The sequence below is a fragment of the Castor canadensis genome, chromosome 14 (genome assembly GCF_047511655.1).
Source record: "Castor canadensis chromosome 14, mCasCan1.hap1v2, whole genome shotgun sequence".
NCBI classification, from domain to species: domain Eukaryota; kingdom Metazoa; phylum Chordata; class Mammalia; order Rodentia; family Castoridae; genus Castor; species Castor canadensis.
Window position 1 is genome coordinate 73,025,673 of NC_133399.1, and position 14,041 is coordinate 73,039,713.

General features: G+C 41.2%; 2 protein-coding genes across 18 annotated transcripts in view; one reads left to right on the forward strand and one right to left on the reverse strand.

The window, feature by feature from the left end:
• Positions 1-7,093, forward strand: part of Pdgfrl (platelet derived growth factor receptor like) — a 40,860-nt gene extending 33,767 nt beyond the window's left edge. The window contains exons 4-6 of the mRNA XM_020179344.2: positions 655-948; positions 4,985-5,124; positions 6,571-7,093. Of these exons, the coding sequence (XP_020034933.1) occupies positions 655-948; positions 4,985-5,124; positions 6,571-6,759 (623 nt within the window). The 3' untranslated portion in view covers positions 6,760-7,093. The remainder of the gene's footprint in view (positions 1-654; positions 949-4,984; positions 5,125-6,570) is intronic.
• Positions 7,094-9,460: 2,367 nt separating this feature from the next.
• Positions 9,461-14,041, reverse strand: part of Mtus1 (microtubule associated scaffold protein 1) — a 139,784-nt gene continuing 135,203 nt past the window's right edge. For all 17 annotated transcript variants that reach the window (XM_074054748.1, XM_074054756.1, XM_074054746.1 and 14 more), the window contains 3 exons: positions 13,384-13,500; positions 10,548-10,645; positions 9,461-10,032 (listed from right to left, as the gene is read on the reverse strand). In XM_074054748.1, coding sequence (XP_073910849.1) covers positions 9,819-10,032; positions 10,548-10,645; positions 13,384-13,500 — 429 coding nt within the window. In that variant the 3' untranslated portion in view covers positions 9,461-9,818. The remainder of the gene's footprint in view (positions 10,033-10,547; positions 10,646-13,383; positions 13,501-14,041) is intronic.

Consider the following 14,041-nt stretch of genomic DNA (forward strand, 5'->3'; position numbering starts at 1 on the left):
ACGGGGCTAATTTTTCCACACAGAAGCAGCAGGTTATTTCAGGGTTTAAAAACTGCTTTTAACTTAGGGAAATCGGTTTCTTTCTCTGCTTCCTTGTTGTAAGCCATAAATCTGATCTGGGTCAAACCAAAACCGTTTTTTTTTCCTTTAGAGAGATGGGAAATGCGTTAGGTAGCCTTCAATCACTGTAAGTACCTGAGATAATGGCCTTATAAAAAGAAAATGTTTATTTTGGCTTATTGTTTTGGAAATTCTGGTCCAAGAAAAATTCACCCCATTTCTTTGGTTCTGTAGTGAAGCAACATATCAAGGCAGGAGCGTGTGGTAGAGCAAAACTGTTCACCTCATGGTCAGGCAGCAAAGAGAGAGAGGCCAAGGTCCTACAATCCCCTTCAAGCATGCCTCCAATGACCAAAGGACCTCCCACTGGGCTTCACCACCTCCCAGTAGCCACCCTGGGGATTAGACATTTAGACTGGAGGACAGTCAACATCCAAACTACAGCAGGACATGAAATCATCCTTCCAGCTCTTTCTATTCATAAGGACCCAGTATCCTGAGCACATTGTCATTCCCCTATCATCTCTGTGCCCCCAAGAGTTTAAGAATTTACATTTCTCCAGAATAAATGAGCCCATGTCTTCCTCTTTGCAGAGAAAGGAGAACTCTTTGTGCCTTCTCCCAGTTACTTCGATGTTGTCTACCTGAACCCAGACAGAGAGGCTGTGGTTCCTTGTAGAGTGACTGTGTTGTCAGCCAAAGTCACGCTTCACAGGGAGTTTCCTGCCAAGGAAATCCCTGCCAATGGGACTGACATTCTTTATGACATGAAGAGAGGTTTTGTGTACCTGCAACCTCATTCTGACCACCAGGGGGTGGTCTACTGCAAGGCGGAGGCTGGTGGCAAGTCTCAGATCTCCGTGAAGTATCAGCTGCTCTACGTAGAGGGTAAGCCTACTTCCCCCCACCCTCTCCCACCCCAGGGCCCAGATCTCAGTCACTTCCAGCTGTCAGGTATCAGCTATTGCTGTTCCCATCTTATGGATGGACATAGAGATACATGCAATGCTGTTCTTGTAGGCTCCTCTACTGCCCTTCCTTGACTCATCCAATACCTCTCTACTCCCTTCCCTACAAATTTTTCCACTGTTCTCTCTGGTTCTGTCTCTTGTGTTTGATTAGCAAATCTCCTATTTCCCTTAGCCTCCCCTTAGAGCATCCTCTCGGCCACTTGTTTTAGGTAGAATCCATCCTCTAGGAGCACCATCCATTCTCCCCTTGAGGTCAGTGTCCTTCTTGTTCCCATTCTCATTTTCCCACCCTCACTCTCTCACCCTCCTCAGCCCTGCATGTGGCTCCACCAACTTTCTCATCTCTTTTCCTGTCACTCCCAGCCACTCAATGAAGCACTTAGCTCACTGTCCTCCTTGATACTGCATTTTTAGGGTGATTTCATTGTCTACTTGTAACCCACTGGCCTGTTCACTGCTGGCCTCATCCACTTCAGACATCCCATCCCTCAGGTACAGCTTTAACACATCAGCCATCACAACTGCTCCAAAATAAGCATTCCAGAATTTAACCTCCATCTCTACTACAGACTCCAACCATCCCAAGTTCATTCAGTGGCTGCTTCTGCACAGATTCTCACTTCTACTCTACACTTTCCACTATTCCCAGGGTTCTCCCACCCTCCCCATTCCGCCTGGCTTGGAGACTATGACTGTTTGATGCTCTGAATCCGTTGCCCCTCTGGTACTTTCCTCCCACCTGTACAGGAAAACACTCTTCCTAGATGAACACAGTTATGCCTTTTCTCCATACCCATACTGGGAGAGGCAAGAGCTGCAGGGAAAATCCCATGTTGGATAGGTGGTACCACTATAACCCCATGGTCTATAGCCCCACTTTCTAGCAGACCCTCATTTTTCCCAGTCTTTTCCACTTTCCAAATGTGTACTGTAAACCTGGGGTCCTCAAAAGGCTTCCTGCCTTCTTTGCTTCCAAGTGGCCTCCATCCCTTCTGACAGAACTGAAATTTGATCAAATCCTCCATTAAAAGTGGAGTTTTAAAATGGGAGTAGTTTTTGATGGAGGAGTTTCAACTTAGTGCATTCATATATGAAATACTTTTTTCCTCCTAGTAATCAGTTCTGTTGTACTAAAACTCCCTCTCCTAGTAATGAGATCCTCTTAGTGATAGCTAAGCCCAATTTCACATCAAACAGGCATTATAGGCTAAAAAGACCTCATGCTGGTTCTAAAATTATTCATTTAATATTTTAACTCCACATTTGATCCAAAGCCTGCTCTACTCTGCTCAGCATGCAAGTTACTCCTGAGGGCAGCAGCTTGGAGGGTAAGAAGTCTAACCTCCCCTCCTCTCCCTTTCCTGCTGTGATGCTAGCCTGAGGGAAGGAGGAGAGATGCTGGAACCCCAAGGTGGTTGTCCCCTAGTAGCAAATGCTGACCTGGCTTGTTGTCTGTGAACTGGATGGGGACAAGAGGTGGCTCCAACACTTGTCATATATGATAAGAGACTCATCCCTAAGCAGCCCTCAGGGTGCATAGACCTTTCTTCAGATACAGCCTCATTCTCCTCTGGCTCCTCCACTGCAGGCCTTCTCTGTGGGCACTTCTTTGCATCCTACTGCAGTGTGGTCTCAGAAAGGTGGGAACCCTGCAATCTTTGTGTCCCTCTGGTTTTGACTGTTGAGCATGTGACAAACTAGAACTTCTCACCTTCTTGTAGTTCCCCACTCTCCCTTCTCTCAGGGCTTTTCTGCCCTGGGCTGATGGCTTACAGCAGAACCACATGCTGCATCCCTGAAAAGTGATTCTCTTGGGCTTTCCCTCCCTGGACTTCCTAGAGAGAGCAGTTTTCCCAGCCATGCTGCAAGTGAGGCGAGGCATGGTTTCTTTTGTGCACTACAGGCCTTCAAGATGACTTTTCTCTGAGAACTCATGTGCTGACAGGGGATGGGAGAGATGTGTGGGGGTGGAGAGAGTAGAGTTCCTTTTACTGTAGTGGTGCTTCTTAGACAGCCCTGTACAGAGATGCATGGCCCCAGAGCTAGTTCTCTAAAATCAGAATTTGGGTTCCTTGATACCTCCAATTTGCAATGGGACTTATTCAGTAGGCATGTCTTGAACACTCTCTAACTCTCACAACCCTTCTTAGAATACCCTCTGGTCTTGGTTAAGGCCATCTTTCTCTCTCCCACCACAAACTCCTAAAAGACTCTCTGTATTACCTGTCTCCATTTCCAATTCTCCCACCCACCCCTCAGCCTACTCCCATTCATTCTTGCCAATGCCCTCAGGGCCACCCATGTCATTAACTCCTGCAGGCAGTATTTGCCCTCATCCTACCACATTCCACCTGTCCTGCCTGAACCCCCCTCTTCCCTGGCTCCATTTCTCACTCTGCTTGGTCAGCTATTTGTCTTCTCTTTTAAATGTTGGAGTTCCCAAGATGCTCTTCTTTTTCACCCCTTGATCTCTTCCTGGAGTGTCGCTTCCATATCCACAGCACCATTTCCTATCTGTACCCTAATGATTCCTAAATGAGCATCTGTGGCCCAGAGCTGGGAGTACCAGTTCATGTGTTCAACCAGTGTCTAGGACTAACAGGAATACCCTTCTAACTAATCCCCCTCTGTCTACCTTCTCTTTCTCCAATCTATTCTCCAACTGTTGTTGATAATTAAATCATTCTGTAGTTCCCATTTTTTCTAGACCACAGTCAAAATCCTCCGCGTGACCTGACAGTCTTCTGTGACCTACCCTGCCTTTGCCTGCCTCACTAGCCTGTTCTGGTTCCTCTCTGCTGCCTTTCCAGACCCTCTTCCGCTCAGGGCCACCCCATCTCACTTCACAAGCTTTACACAAGGATTCATGGCCTGCCAATACCGTTCTCTCTTCCCATTCAGATATTTTAAGCTCACCTCTGAGATTTTACACTGGATATTACTTCCTCAAGGAAGCCTTTTTGGCTCTCAAACTATTCCGAACTCTCCAAGCATTCCCAGCTTCTTCATAGATCCTCACACAGTCAAATGAACCACCCAATTACTTGCTTAGTGGCAGTCCCCTCCACTGGAATATGGGCACCAAAAGCTCAAGAGCCCAAGCCTGTCTTATTTGCTTCTGTGGTCCCAGCTCCTCACACGTGACCTTAGTTGAGGCTACCATCAAAATTACTTGAGTGAACTGACCATAACGAAGAAATAAGTTTCTGAAATGCTATAAAGGGAAAACACTTGTGTCCGTCCTGCAGACATCTTTCTCATTTGTGTATTTAGACCTCTTCTTTCCATGGATGGATGGTTACACACCTGTCTTTCCACCTTCACATCTCAGACACTGCCGTCCAGCCTGCCTTCGAGATGTTCTACTTGCTCTTTCCCCAAGTATCTTCTTCCCCCTTACCTTTATGTTCATCTGACCCTTGGACTGTTAGCTCCTCTCGATTCCAAGCATGATGGCCCCACCTTAGAGTTCTGGATGATCACCCCATTCCGGGCCATCAAGTTTGAGAAGCAGAGGTGGCTTCAAAGCAAACCAAGAGAGGTGGGCTAGTGTCATCTGCTGCTGGTTATGAAGCTGTAAGAAAGGCAGAAACATTATATCTATCTCCAAAGGAAAGAATATGCCTGTGGGCCGGGTGCCAATGGCTCGCACCTGTAATCCTAGCTATTCAGGAAGCAGAGATCAGGAAGATTGCAGTTTGAAGCCAGCCTGGGCAAATAGTTCACAAGACCCTATCACAAAAAACTGGGCTGGTAGAGTGGCTCAAGGTGAAGGCCCTGAATTCAAGCCCCAGTTCTAAAAAAAAAAAAAATATATAGTGTGTGTGTGTATATATATATATATATATATATATATATATATATATATATACACACACACACACACACACATGCCTGTGGGTTTGTCATTAAATGTCATAGATCTCATCTCACTATCTCCTGCTTACTTCCAGTTCCCAGTGGTCCTCCATCAACCACCATCTTGGCCTCATCAAACAAAGTGAAAGGGGGGGATGACATCAGTGTGCTCTGCACTGTTCTAGGGGAGCCTGATGTTGAGGTGGAATTCAGGTGGATCTATCCAGGGCAAAAGGTAAGCGCCACATCTCAGCCTTAGTTGATGGTTGTAATGCACAGTTTTGACCCCACCCAGTGACATAAGCCATACCTTAAGTGCAAGAAATAATGTGGCACTATGGTAGGAGCCAGGACATGCTTGCTTTCTTCTGCTTCAGTATATTTACAAATGACTTTTTTTGAAGGACAAGAAAAAAGTGAATGGTTCTATTAAGCAATTCACTCAATGTATCTGCTTCATATGTAGTTTTTCCTCATCACCCCTAATTAAGAATGGGACAGTGGTATAAAAGGAGGTACCACCCTCTTCATTCCTCACCTGTTAATCTTCAGTCCCATCCTCTGGGTCTACTTGAGGCTAACCTAACCTCCCTCTGAAATCCTTCTCAATATTCTCTATCCAAGTCATGTTCTGTGGTTAGGAGCTCCGAGCAGATATCCACAAAGTGGGCACTTAAATATAAGCCCTGTCACAAAGGTACTGTGAGGCCAGAGACTATTTAAAAATAGACTTTCCATAAAAGCAACTACAGCATATTTAGCCTTTGTGGATGTTCTGCTTACTGAAATAAACAGCTCTGCTACCAACATGGAATAATTCCTTTGTTGCCAGAAGAGATTTTGCTTCCTGAGACAAACTCAGTAGCCAGTATGCTCCTGGCCTAAGAGCTGTGATGAGTGGAAGGTATCCCTAGGGAATAGTATTTTCTGGCATCCTGGTACTTGTTTGAAAGTATTGCCACACTTAAAACACGTTAATGATTTTCAACAGATGGCTATGCTTTTTACATTATTAATTGGCACTTTATGAACAGAAAAAGTATTAGTATTATAAATACTGCTTTTATTAAATGAATTCAGACTATGCTCTAATCACCAAAGTTGGCTGAAATATCTCAAGTGTCTCTTTCTAGAAAGGGAGGTCATATGGTCAGAGCATTATTTTATTCATCCTTGGTACAATTTTTCTCCCTTTGGAGTCCGAAGGACCATTTTGCCTAATCACACTTTTCCCTCTCCCAAATCTGAGCCATCAGGAGGTCACTAATACAGTGAGTGCTGTTAGCTTCTAACTTGAAATTCTGTAAGAACCACTTAGGAGTGAAAATGGGCAATGTGAAAATAGGAACATTGGAAAATTTTGTCCCTGTTTGTATGCTTAATAACCCAGCTTCATTTGGAATTCCAAAAGAATATATTTTATATTAAGTAGAAACTTACTGAACAACAGAAAGAAATCACCAAGTAGCATCCTGAAATTCAAGACTGTTTGGAAAAAAATGCAGCCTTCAATGATTATACAGTGAAAAAGCTCCCAGAGCCTATGAGCTCTGCATACCAAATAGTCTTTTATAAGCATGTGCTTTGCACTTTGAAAGAAGCATTTGGTGGTGATGTGAGCATAGGAGCTGTTTAGAGAAGCTTGTCACTCGTTTCAGTCTGTCTGGGTGTCGTTATATAGGATGAAAGGCCTGTGATGATTCAAGACACTTGGAGGCTGGTCCACAGGGGAGTCGGACACACCACAAGAATCTCCCAGAGTGTCATCACTGTTGAAGACTTTGAGACTATTGATGCAGGATATTATATTTGCACTGCTCAAAATCTCCGAGGACAAACTACAGTAGCTACCACCATTGAGTTTTCCTGACTTGGAAAGTAAAATATAATCAAATATAATGAACTGATGGAAAGCCCATCTGCATACACAATTGGCTTCAGAGATCTGTTTATTAATGCTGTCCCAGAAGCCAATGTCAAGTGCTAAGTGCCTACCCCTGCCTCTCCCTTTGGAGTCAGACAGACATCCAAACTAAAAGGAACTCATCAGTCTATTAATAGAAGTGTTAACTTTTCTAACAGAAAGCATGTCCTCTGATTGCTTACCTACATCCATGTGTTTCTAGTTTTTATACTAAGAAAGCATGCATATCAATAATTTTACATAATCATTAAATGAGCAAGTTTTTATAAAAAATTAAAAATGGGCTATGTGCTTGTTTTTTAAGTTGTCTTGAAATAAATCCAAAAGGACTTGTTGGCAGCAATACTTGGGTCAATACCTAGTATTCTCTTTGATATTAGAATTTTAAAATATAAGATATATAGTTCAACTCCTTATCCAAAACTAGCAACTCCAGATTCAAATGTTTGGACATGTTACTTTATCTCTGGTAGCAATTTTAAAGCTAATGTGAGTTATTTAGGAAGGGATCAAAAAATCATATATACTTAGTTTTATATTGAAACTACCACACTCAAAAGTACTAATCAGATACATCTGTTCAGAACTAGAACGTGTGATTTTTTTTTCAAGTTTAACTTTTAACAAAATAGATGCAGATTATGGAAGATTTAACTTTGTCTAAACCCATTCTTCAAAAATATTTAGACCACAGCCATCCCAATTTTCTTATGTCACACCAGTCAAAAATTTTCTCAAAATACATGTCTCTGATTTTAGCAAAGCTTAGCTCTGTGAGCCAAATTTCGGCCCATGACAAATTCTGTGGCTGCTTTGGAAATTCCTATAAAAAAGCTTGAGAGACACAATCTTAACTACCATGCTAGGAGACTGGCTATACACATAACATTTTGAAGAGTCAAGTATGTCAGAGGATGCAATTCTTATGTTGAGTATTCCAGCATTATTTATTTGACCAAAGTAAAATACACTTTCCGTCACTATAAACTGAGCACAACTACCATTGTTCACACATCCCATATTTTTATGATGTGCCAACATTTTGCATCCTACATAAAACATTTGGTTTGAAAAAAATTAAAAGCTTTCCATTTCATTTCCTATTTTTTCTCCAGTTGTCTTTCATTCTCTGAAGACATTTTATACTAATTGCTGTAAGATTTATTTCCCAGATACCTAAATGATTCTGAGGACAGCAGGAAACAGCATGAAATTTACCATGCTCAGGGATGAATGGCAAACCCAACTTTGGCTAATGTCATTGAGAACAACTTGGGAGCAGGAGTAGCTACTCCAGGAGGTGGCAGTGAACCTACATTCCCATTCACTGGAAGCAAACATGGAAGGTTACATATGTAATAAACTCCTGGAGGCTAAAAACTTCAAACACAATCACTAATAAAAAAAACATGCATTATGAATACCAATTCACTATGTAAGTGTACATGTACATGATGACTCAAATATCCACCTCTAGTATCCTCAATCTGTTTTTACTCTAGGGGTTATTTGCACAGCCATCAAACGCAGATTAGTAAATACTGACTTCACAATATTGACACATGCAAGGGAGAGGGGGAAAGACACAGATGTCCTTTCACCTGCCCCAAAGTCTTAGAGCTAGAGCTGGAGGTGGGGGAGGTGTCAAGTGAAACTTTGAAAAGAAATTCAAATGCAACTTGGAAGAGAGTTGTACAAACCACATCTGCACTCATTGGCTGGCCATTCTGCTACTTTTCCAAAGACAGAAGGAGTGCTCAAAAGGTATGCCAACACTCACAATCTCTCTCTTAGACTGTTTTATTCTGTTGAACCCTTAATCATTGACTTAATCAAGGTGCTTCCAATTCATTTGTCCATGCTGAATCCTATCTAGCCAATGACTCCTTTTCCTCATTTGTTTTCCCTAAAATTTGCAATATCAGATGCAGGCCTTAGTTTATTTGGGAAATGGGTTCAGCACCTTAAAGATGAGCTGGCTCCGGAAAAGCATATTCCTTTACCTTTGTCCCAGAGAAAAGTAGGTAAGAGGTAGAAGGTTTGCTTTTGTGGCTATAGATGACAGAGAAAGGAAAGGGATAAATGAGGAAAATGGGAGAGAAGATGAAGGTTTAAATCTGTAAGGACAGCTTAGATCAAGGTAAGAATAAGGCAGAATAATCCATTGGTACTGCCCCCACCTTTTCTTCATAAAGTTTTTTTGTTTTGTTTTTAGAAAAATTACGGTTCTACTTTTGCTCATAGCCTGAGAAAATGCATCATAGAATAGTATTAGGCTCACAAAAATCTACCTAGTTTCAACTGACAGGGCTGAATATTGAAAAACAGAGAGAAAAAGAGAAATGTATAGACAGTGACAAGTCAAAAAGTTTTTCCTGTCATACTCTCTACCTGCCATATCACAGGGCTGAGTGGAGTTGGTGGTAAATAACTATAACTCAAGCAACTATTGCTTTTTCTTCTATGGCTTTTGTTGAAATGTGTATACTGACTATGACTTGATTAGTACATATCCATCGATATTTAGCTTTTGATCTTTAATACACAGCAAAGAAGGCTGCACCAGACACAAGACACTCTCTTACTTCCATTTCATTCACACACCCCAATACAGTCAAGACGGAAATAAAAATCACAAGAAGGTGTCTGTGGTGAAGAACATTATAAAGGTTATAAATTTTTATCTTAATAGGCCCCTGAGAGTTTTTCCCCTTATGCTTAGGTGAAAAAAGGCAAAAGAACAAGATTCTCTCATTCCTTAAGTGCTTTGTGCAACAACGTCTACTTCAATTCCAAAATCTTTTTGGAGGAGGTTTTTAGACCAAGTCAAAAGTCTTCCTCCAGAGGTCCCGTCTCATAAGTAGCCGGTTCTGGTGGTGATTGCTTTCCAGTTATCCTGCAGGAATTCCATGAAAGCCAATGTCGTTCTTGCTCCCATGATCCTGATGAGTCCTGCAGACCTGCATCCCAATGCTTTTGGAGAGTCTCTGGGCTTTCAGAAAGTGTCATCTGGGTGAGACAGTGGGGCTGGGGAAGGAGCCAGAATTCCTGGGTGACTGAAAAGGGATAGCTGAGGATGTGGGAGATCTCTTGGGACTGCACAGGTCCCCATTGTGCAGCTTCCACAGCAGCTCCTCGTTTTCCATGGAGAGCCGTTTGTTGACCTTTGACTCCTTCTCCAGGGACTCCTGCAGCACAGCTTGCTCAGTGGAAAGTTGCCTGAAAAATGGAAAACAGAAACTGTGAATCTAAGTTAAAAAATAACTCATTTTTTTTCTTGCCATTTTAAATTGGGGAGTACAAAAACCAATCTCTGTGGAAGACAACAGAGTCCTGCATAGGATCGCAAGTTTTAAGCTGGCTAAGAAACCGAAATACTGGAAGCATCAGCCTGAGATGCCAAAAGACAGAAAGAAAGAAATGTACATGTATTCTAGATGTTTTCTGACTATCTTAGTTTTGGGACTATTTTCTATTTGGTTTTGTGTTATTTTTTCCAAAAACATTCTCCAGAGTCAGTATGCCAGGGGTTCTCAGACAAAGCTTGCTTGCTTAGGTTGCTGTGTTTGGTCCAGACCACTTTGGTAGAAGCATGACCTGCAATCATCATATTTTCCAGATGGAAATTAGTGGCTCTTTACCCACTTTAATCACATTTCCAGAAGGCACATGGTGGAGTATGGTAAGAAGGAAATACTAGATATTCAAGGATTGGAGGAGCTCAGGAAAAATACCTCGAAATTGCCATATGCTTATCCATTCGAGCTTTTAATTCCTCGTTCTCCTGCTGGAATCGCTTCAGTTTGTCAACCAATGCTGTGTTGTTGTCCACCTTGATGTAAACAGGAAATCTGACATTTATACAGTACTAACATAACAGATAAACTCTCTGAAAAAGTCACATTTCTGATGCAAGCACACTTTGGAGACATTTAATTAGGGAAAATTCAATAGCATACTGAAATATTTATACACTGACACACTGTAAAAAGAATGTAAACCAGCAAAACACATACACCAGGCCACTTAAAAGCTGACACACCCAGGTGGTAGCTTTCTTGTTCCAGATCACATTTTAAAGGTCCCTCTCCCAAGAACTTGTCCCTTGCCTTGGGTGACCATGGGTGCTGGGCCTCTTTCCCTTGCAAGGTGGTAAAGCAAAAACTGCAGATAAACAGCCTGTTTATAGCAGTTCCCACATCTTATGGTGAGTTTTATGAGAACCAAAATTCTCACATTTGATGGAAACTCATAGGTTAAGAGTTCATAGTTCCTGGCCATGTCAAATAAGACCTTAAACATACTTCAGGGTTGCTTTTCAGTATTTACCTCTGCATAGTCAAAAGTACAATGCAACAAAGCTGTGTTGAGTATTGAACAAAAGAAAGAACTCTACACAAGGCCTCTCTTCATTTCAGTTGAAGGTAATTTTTTTGTTCTCCTGCTGGCCTGCCCAGGCTAAACTTTCACAGAGAACAAATTGATCAATTGAGAGATTAAAGGATAAGATCCCTGAAGATATTTAATCACTGAATATGATGGAGAGCTGATTCCATCCCAGCTCACTTTCCAAAGATATGATTTTATTACTTGAGATACAACATCACAGTTCAGTCAGAATTAATCCCAAGTCTCTATCATACAGCGTATGACTCATCTACTGTGATTAAAGCACCTAGTTTGGAGCCCTGTTGTTCTTTCACATATCCAGAAAATGCCCAGTACAAGCCATTATGGTAAAATAACTTTTCAGAAAATGACTTTAGAATAAAAGGAAAAAGGGTCATTGAAATGCTTAGTAATTATAAAGGAATTCAAGATAAAAACATGAGACAAAAAAATTCTGGAATTAGAGACAGGGTGGTGATTGACCTTATAACATCATCCCATCTAACTCATTTTATAGAAACAGAAACTAGATTTGGTTATGTCACACAGATAATTATTGGCTGGGCTTGTTTTATAACAGTTTTCTTTCTTAGACAACCTCTTTATGCCTACTAAGTACCTTAACTTTTTCAAACATCTGGGACTCTTACAAATAAGTAAGGTAGCAGTGTGTGTACCTGTCATCATAGCAACCTACTCTGCTACACATATAACAACTGATGCTGATGCTGACTGATATGGTCATGATACCTTTTTTGGGTGTGGTAAGAATCAGAGCTATTATAGGTCAACAAAAATTAAAACATGTTGGTATTTTTACAGCAGGGTTTTTATTACACATGACCTTCTGAGAAGTTTTGATGATGAATGGCGTATGGAACAACAACTTATTAACAGGGTTCTCTGAGTCATCACAGACTGCCTGATTAGCAGAGATGCCAAACTGGCAGAACAGGATGACCTTTGGCAAGACCTGGTACATCTACTAGATTGGGCCCATTAACAACCATGAGCTCCTGGCATTCCTTAAAAAAAAAAAAAATTCAAGATTTCCTGATAAAACAAAATGCCTATAATTCACATAGGGGCTTAGCCATTACCGTCTTAAAAAAATCAATCTACAGTGTTTTTGATCAAAATCTTCTATAGTCTACAGAAGGAAACCAAACCAAACTAAACCAAACCCCCAAACTACACACACAAAAAGCCAGAGTGACTTCTATGCTCCCTATTGTTCAGGGATGGTCTGAGTTTGAATGAGGCACTTATTCAAGGAATGAGTCATTGGCAACTGGGCGGAGAAGAGGCAAGCAGTGCTAGGCGGCTGGCAAGGTAGGAGAAAAGTTCAGTGACAGCTGGGATCACTTAAGCTGCCTTGCTAAACCCTGCCAGCTTGGTTAGAGTCCTGGCTAGTAGCAGCTGTGTTTCAGGACTTGGCCAAGACAGACACTGACACTGTGCTTGCCTCTCAAACACATAATGCTGGGTAAAATCATCATGCACAAACATCCGTTCTCTGTCCTAGAAGCTGTAAACTAAATTTTATTCCTGTCTTTCATGATGCTTGCTGTTTGTCCAACTAGACTAATCTTATTAGAGCACAATTCTTTTTATCATATTCTAACTCATAAAAGGAAGGCTGAAGAATTTAGCTTCAATATAATCTATCTAAATTTGCATATATAACGGAATGTATGCATCTAACTGTTCTATAAACCTCCCCAGAGTTTGTGGTAGATTAAAATACTGAATTTATATTATTTAAACATTTTCCTTAGGCAGGTGGAAATTCAGAGACTATTGAAACATGGTGAGCCTGATTTGTTTATTGGAGTTTCTCCAATAATCAAATGCTACTACACATTCCTCAAAAACGAACATTCTAGAAGGCAGCAACAAATCTGCCTTGAATAAACTTGGAAAAGAAAATACAGCTTTTACTGTCTGTATGATTTCCAAATGTCTTTAAGCGTAGTTAACCTAACTCCACAATTCTAAAGCTCAGAGCTCAGTCCTTCTTTCACAGGTATTACCCTGTTTCTTTGTCTTTTTTTTTTTTTTTTCAGTGGTACTGCCTTGTGAACTTCAGGTCTTGTGCTTGCTAGGCAAGTGCTTTACCACTTGAGCCATTCTATTACCCCATTTGAAAAGAGACTCAATCTACTGCTGAAGGAGACATACCAGCTTCTCCATCTTCATTAACTTGATGTCCTGTTGATGCAGTTTCTCATTCTTGATCTCTAACACAGCTTTCAGGCTTTCTAGTTCTTGCTCCAGATACATGATCTGAGGGTTTTTCTGGAAAGGACACTGCTCTTAGTTCACATAATCACAGAGCCCAAACTCTTAAAGAATCTTTTATTAGATTTACACATTAGATAAACAAGTACTGAGTGACTTCTTCCTTCTTACAGTAGTTTCAAAGATCATTTTAATCTCAAAGACCTTGGTCATGATATTGAAAACAAATATTCCACTCATTTATCAGTAACCCAATAGGGAAAATATTGGTTGCATCAAACATGTTATTGGAAACAAGAGCAAAACCATGGCTTACAATACAAAACAGAGTGCTGGGTGAATGTTAGGCAACCTACAAGTCTCAAACTGGTATATGGAGGGAGAAAAGTTCTCTCTAAACAAAGCTAGTGCCTGGTTTGAAAACCAAAGGCAGTCACTAATAGGGCTCTCTGGAAAACTACAGATAAAAAGTCTCTGGATTTTCTGTATGTTGGTTCTATGTTGACTTGGCCATACTTCTAGGGGATCTGTAACACTACCATTTTGTGTTGTGACACCCCAACACCTACATGGCATATAGCACACAATCTTCTAAAAT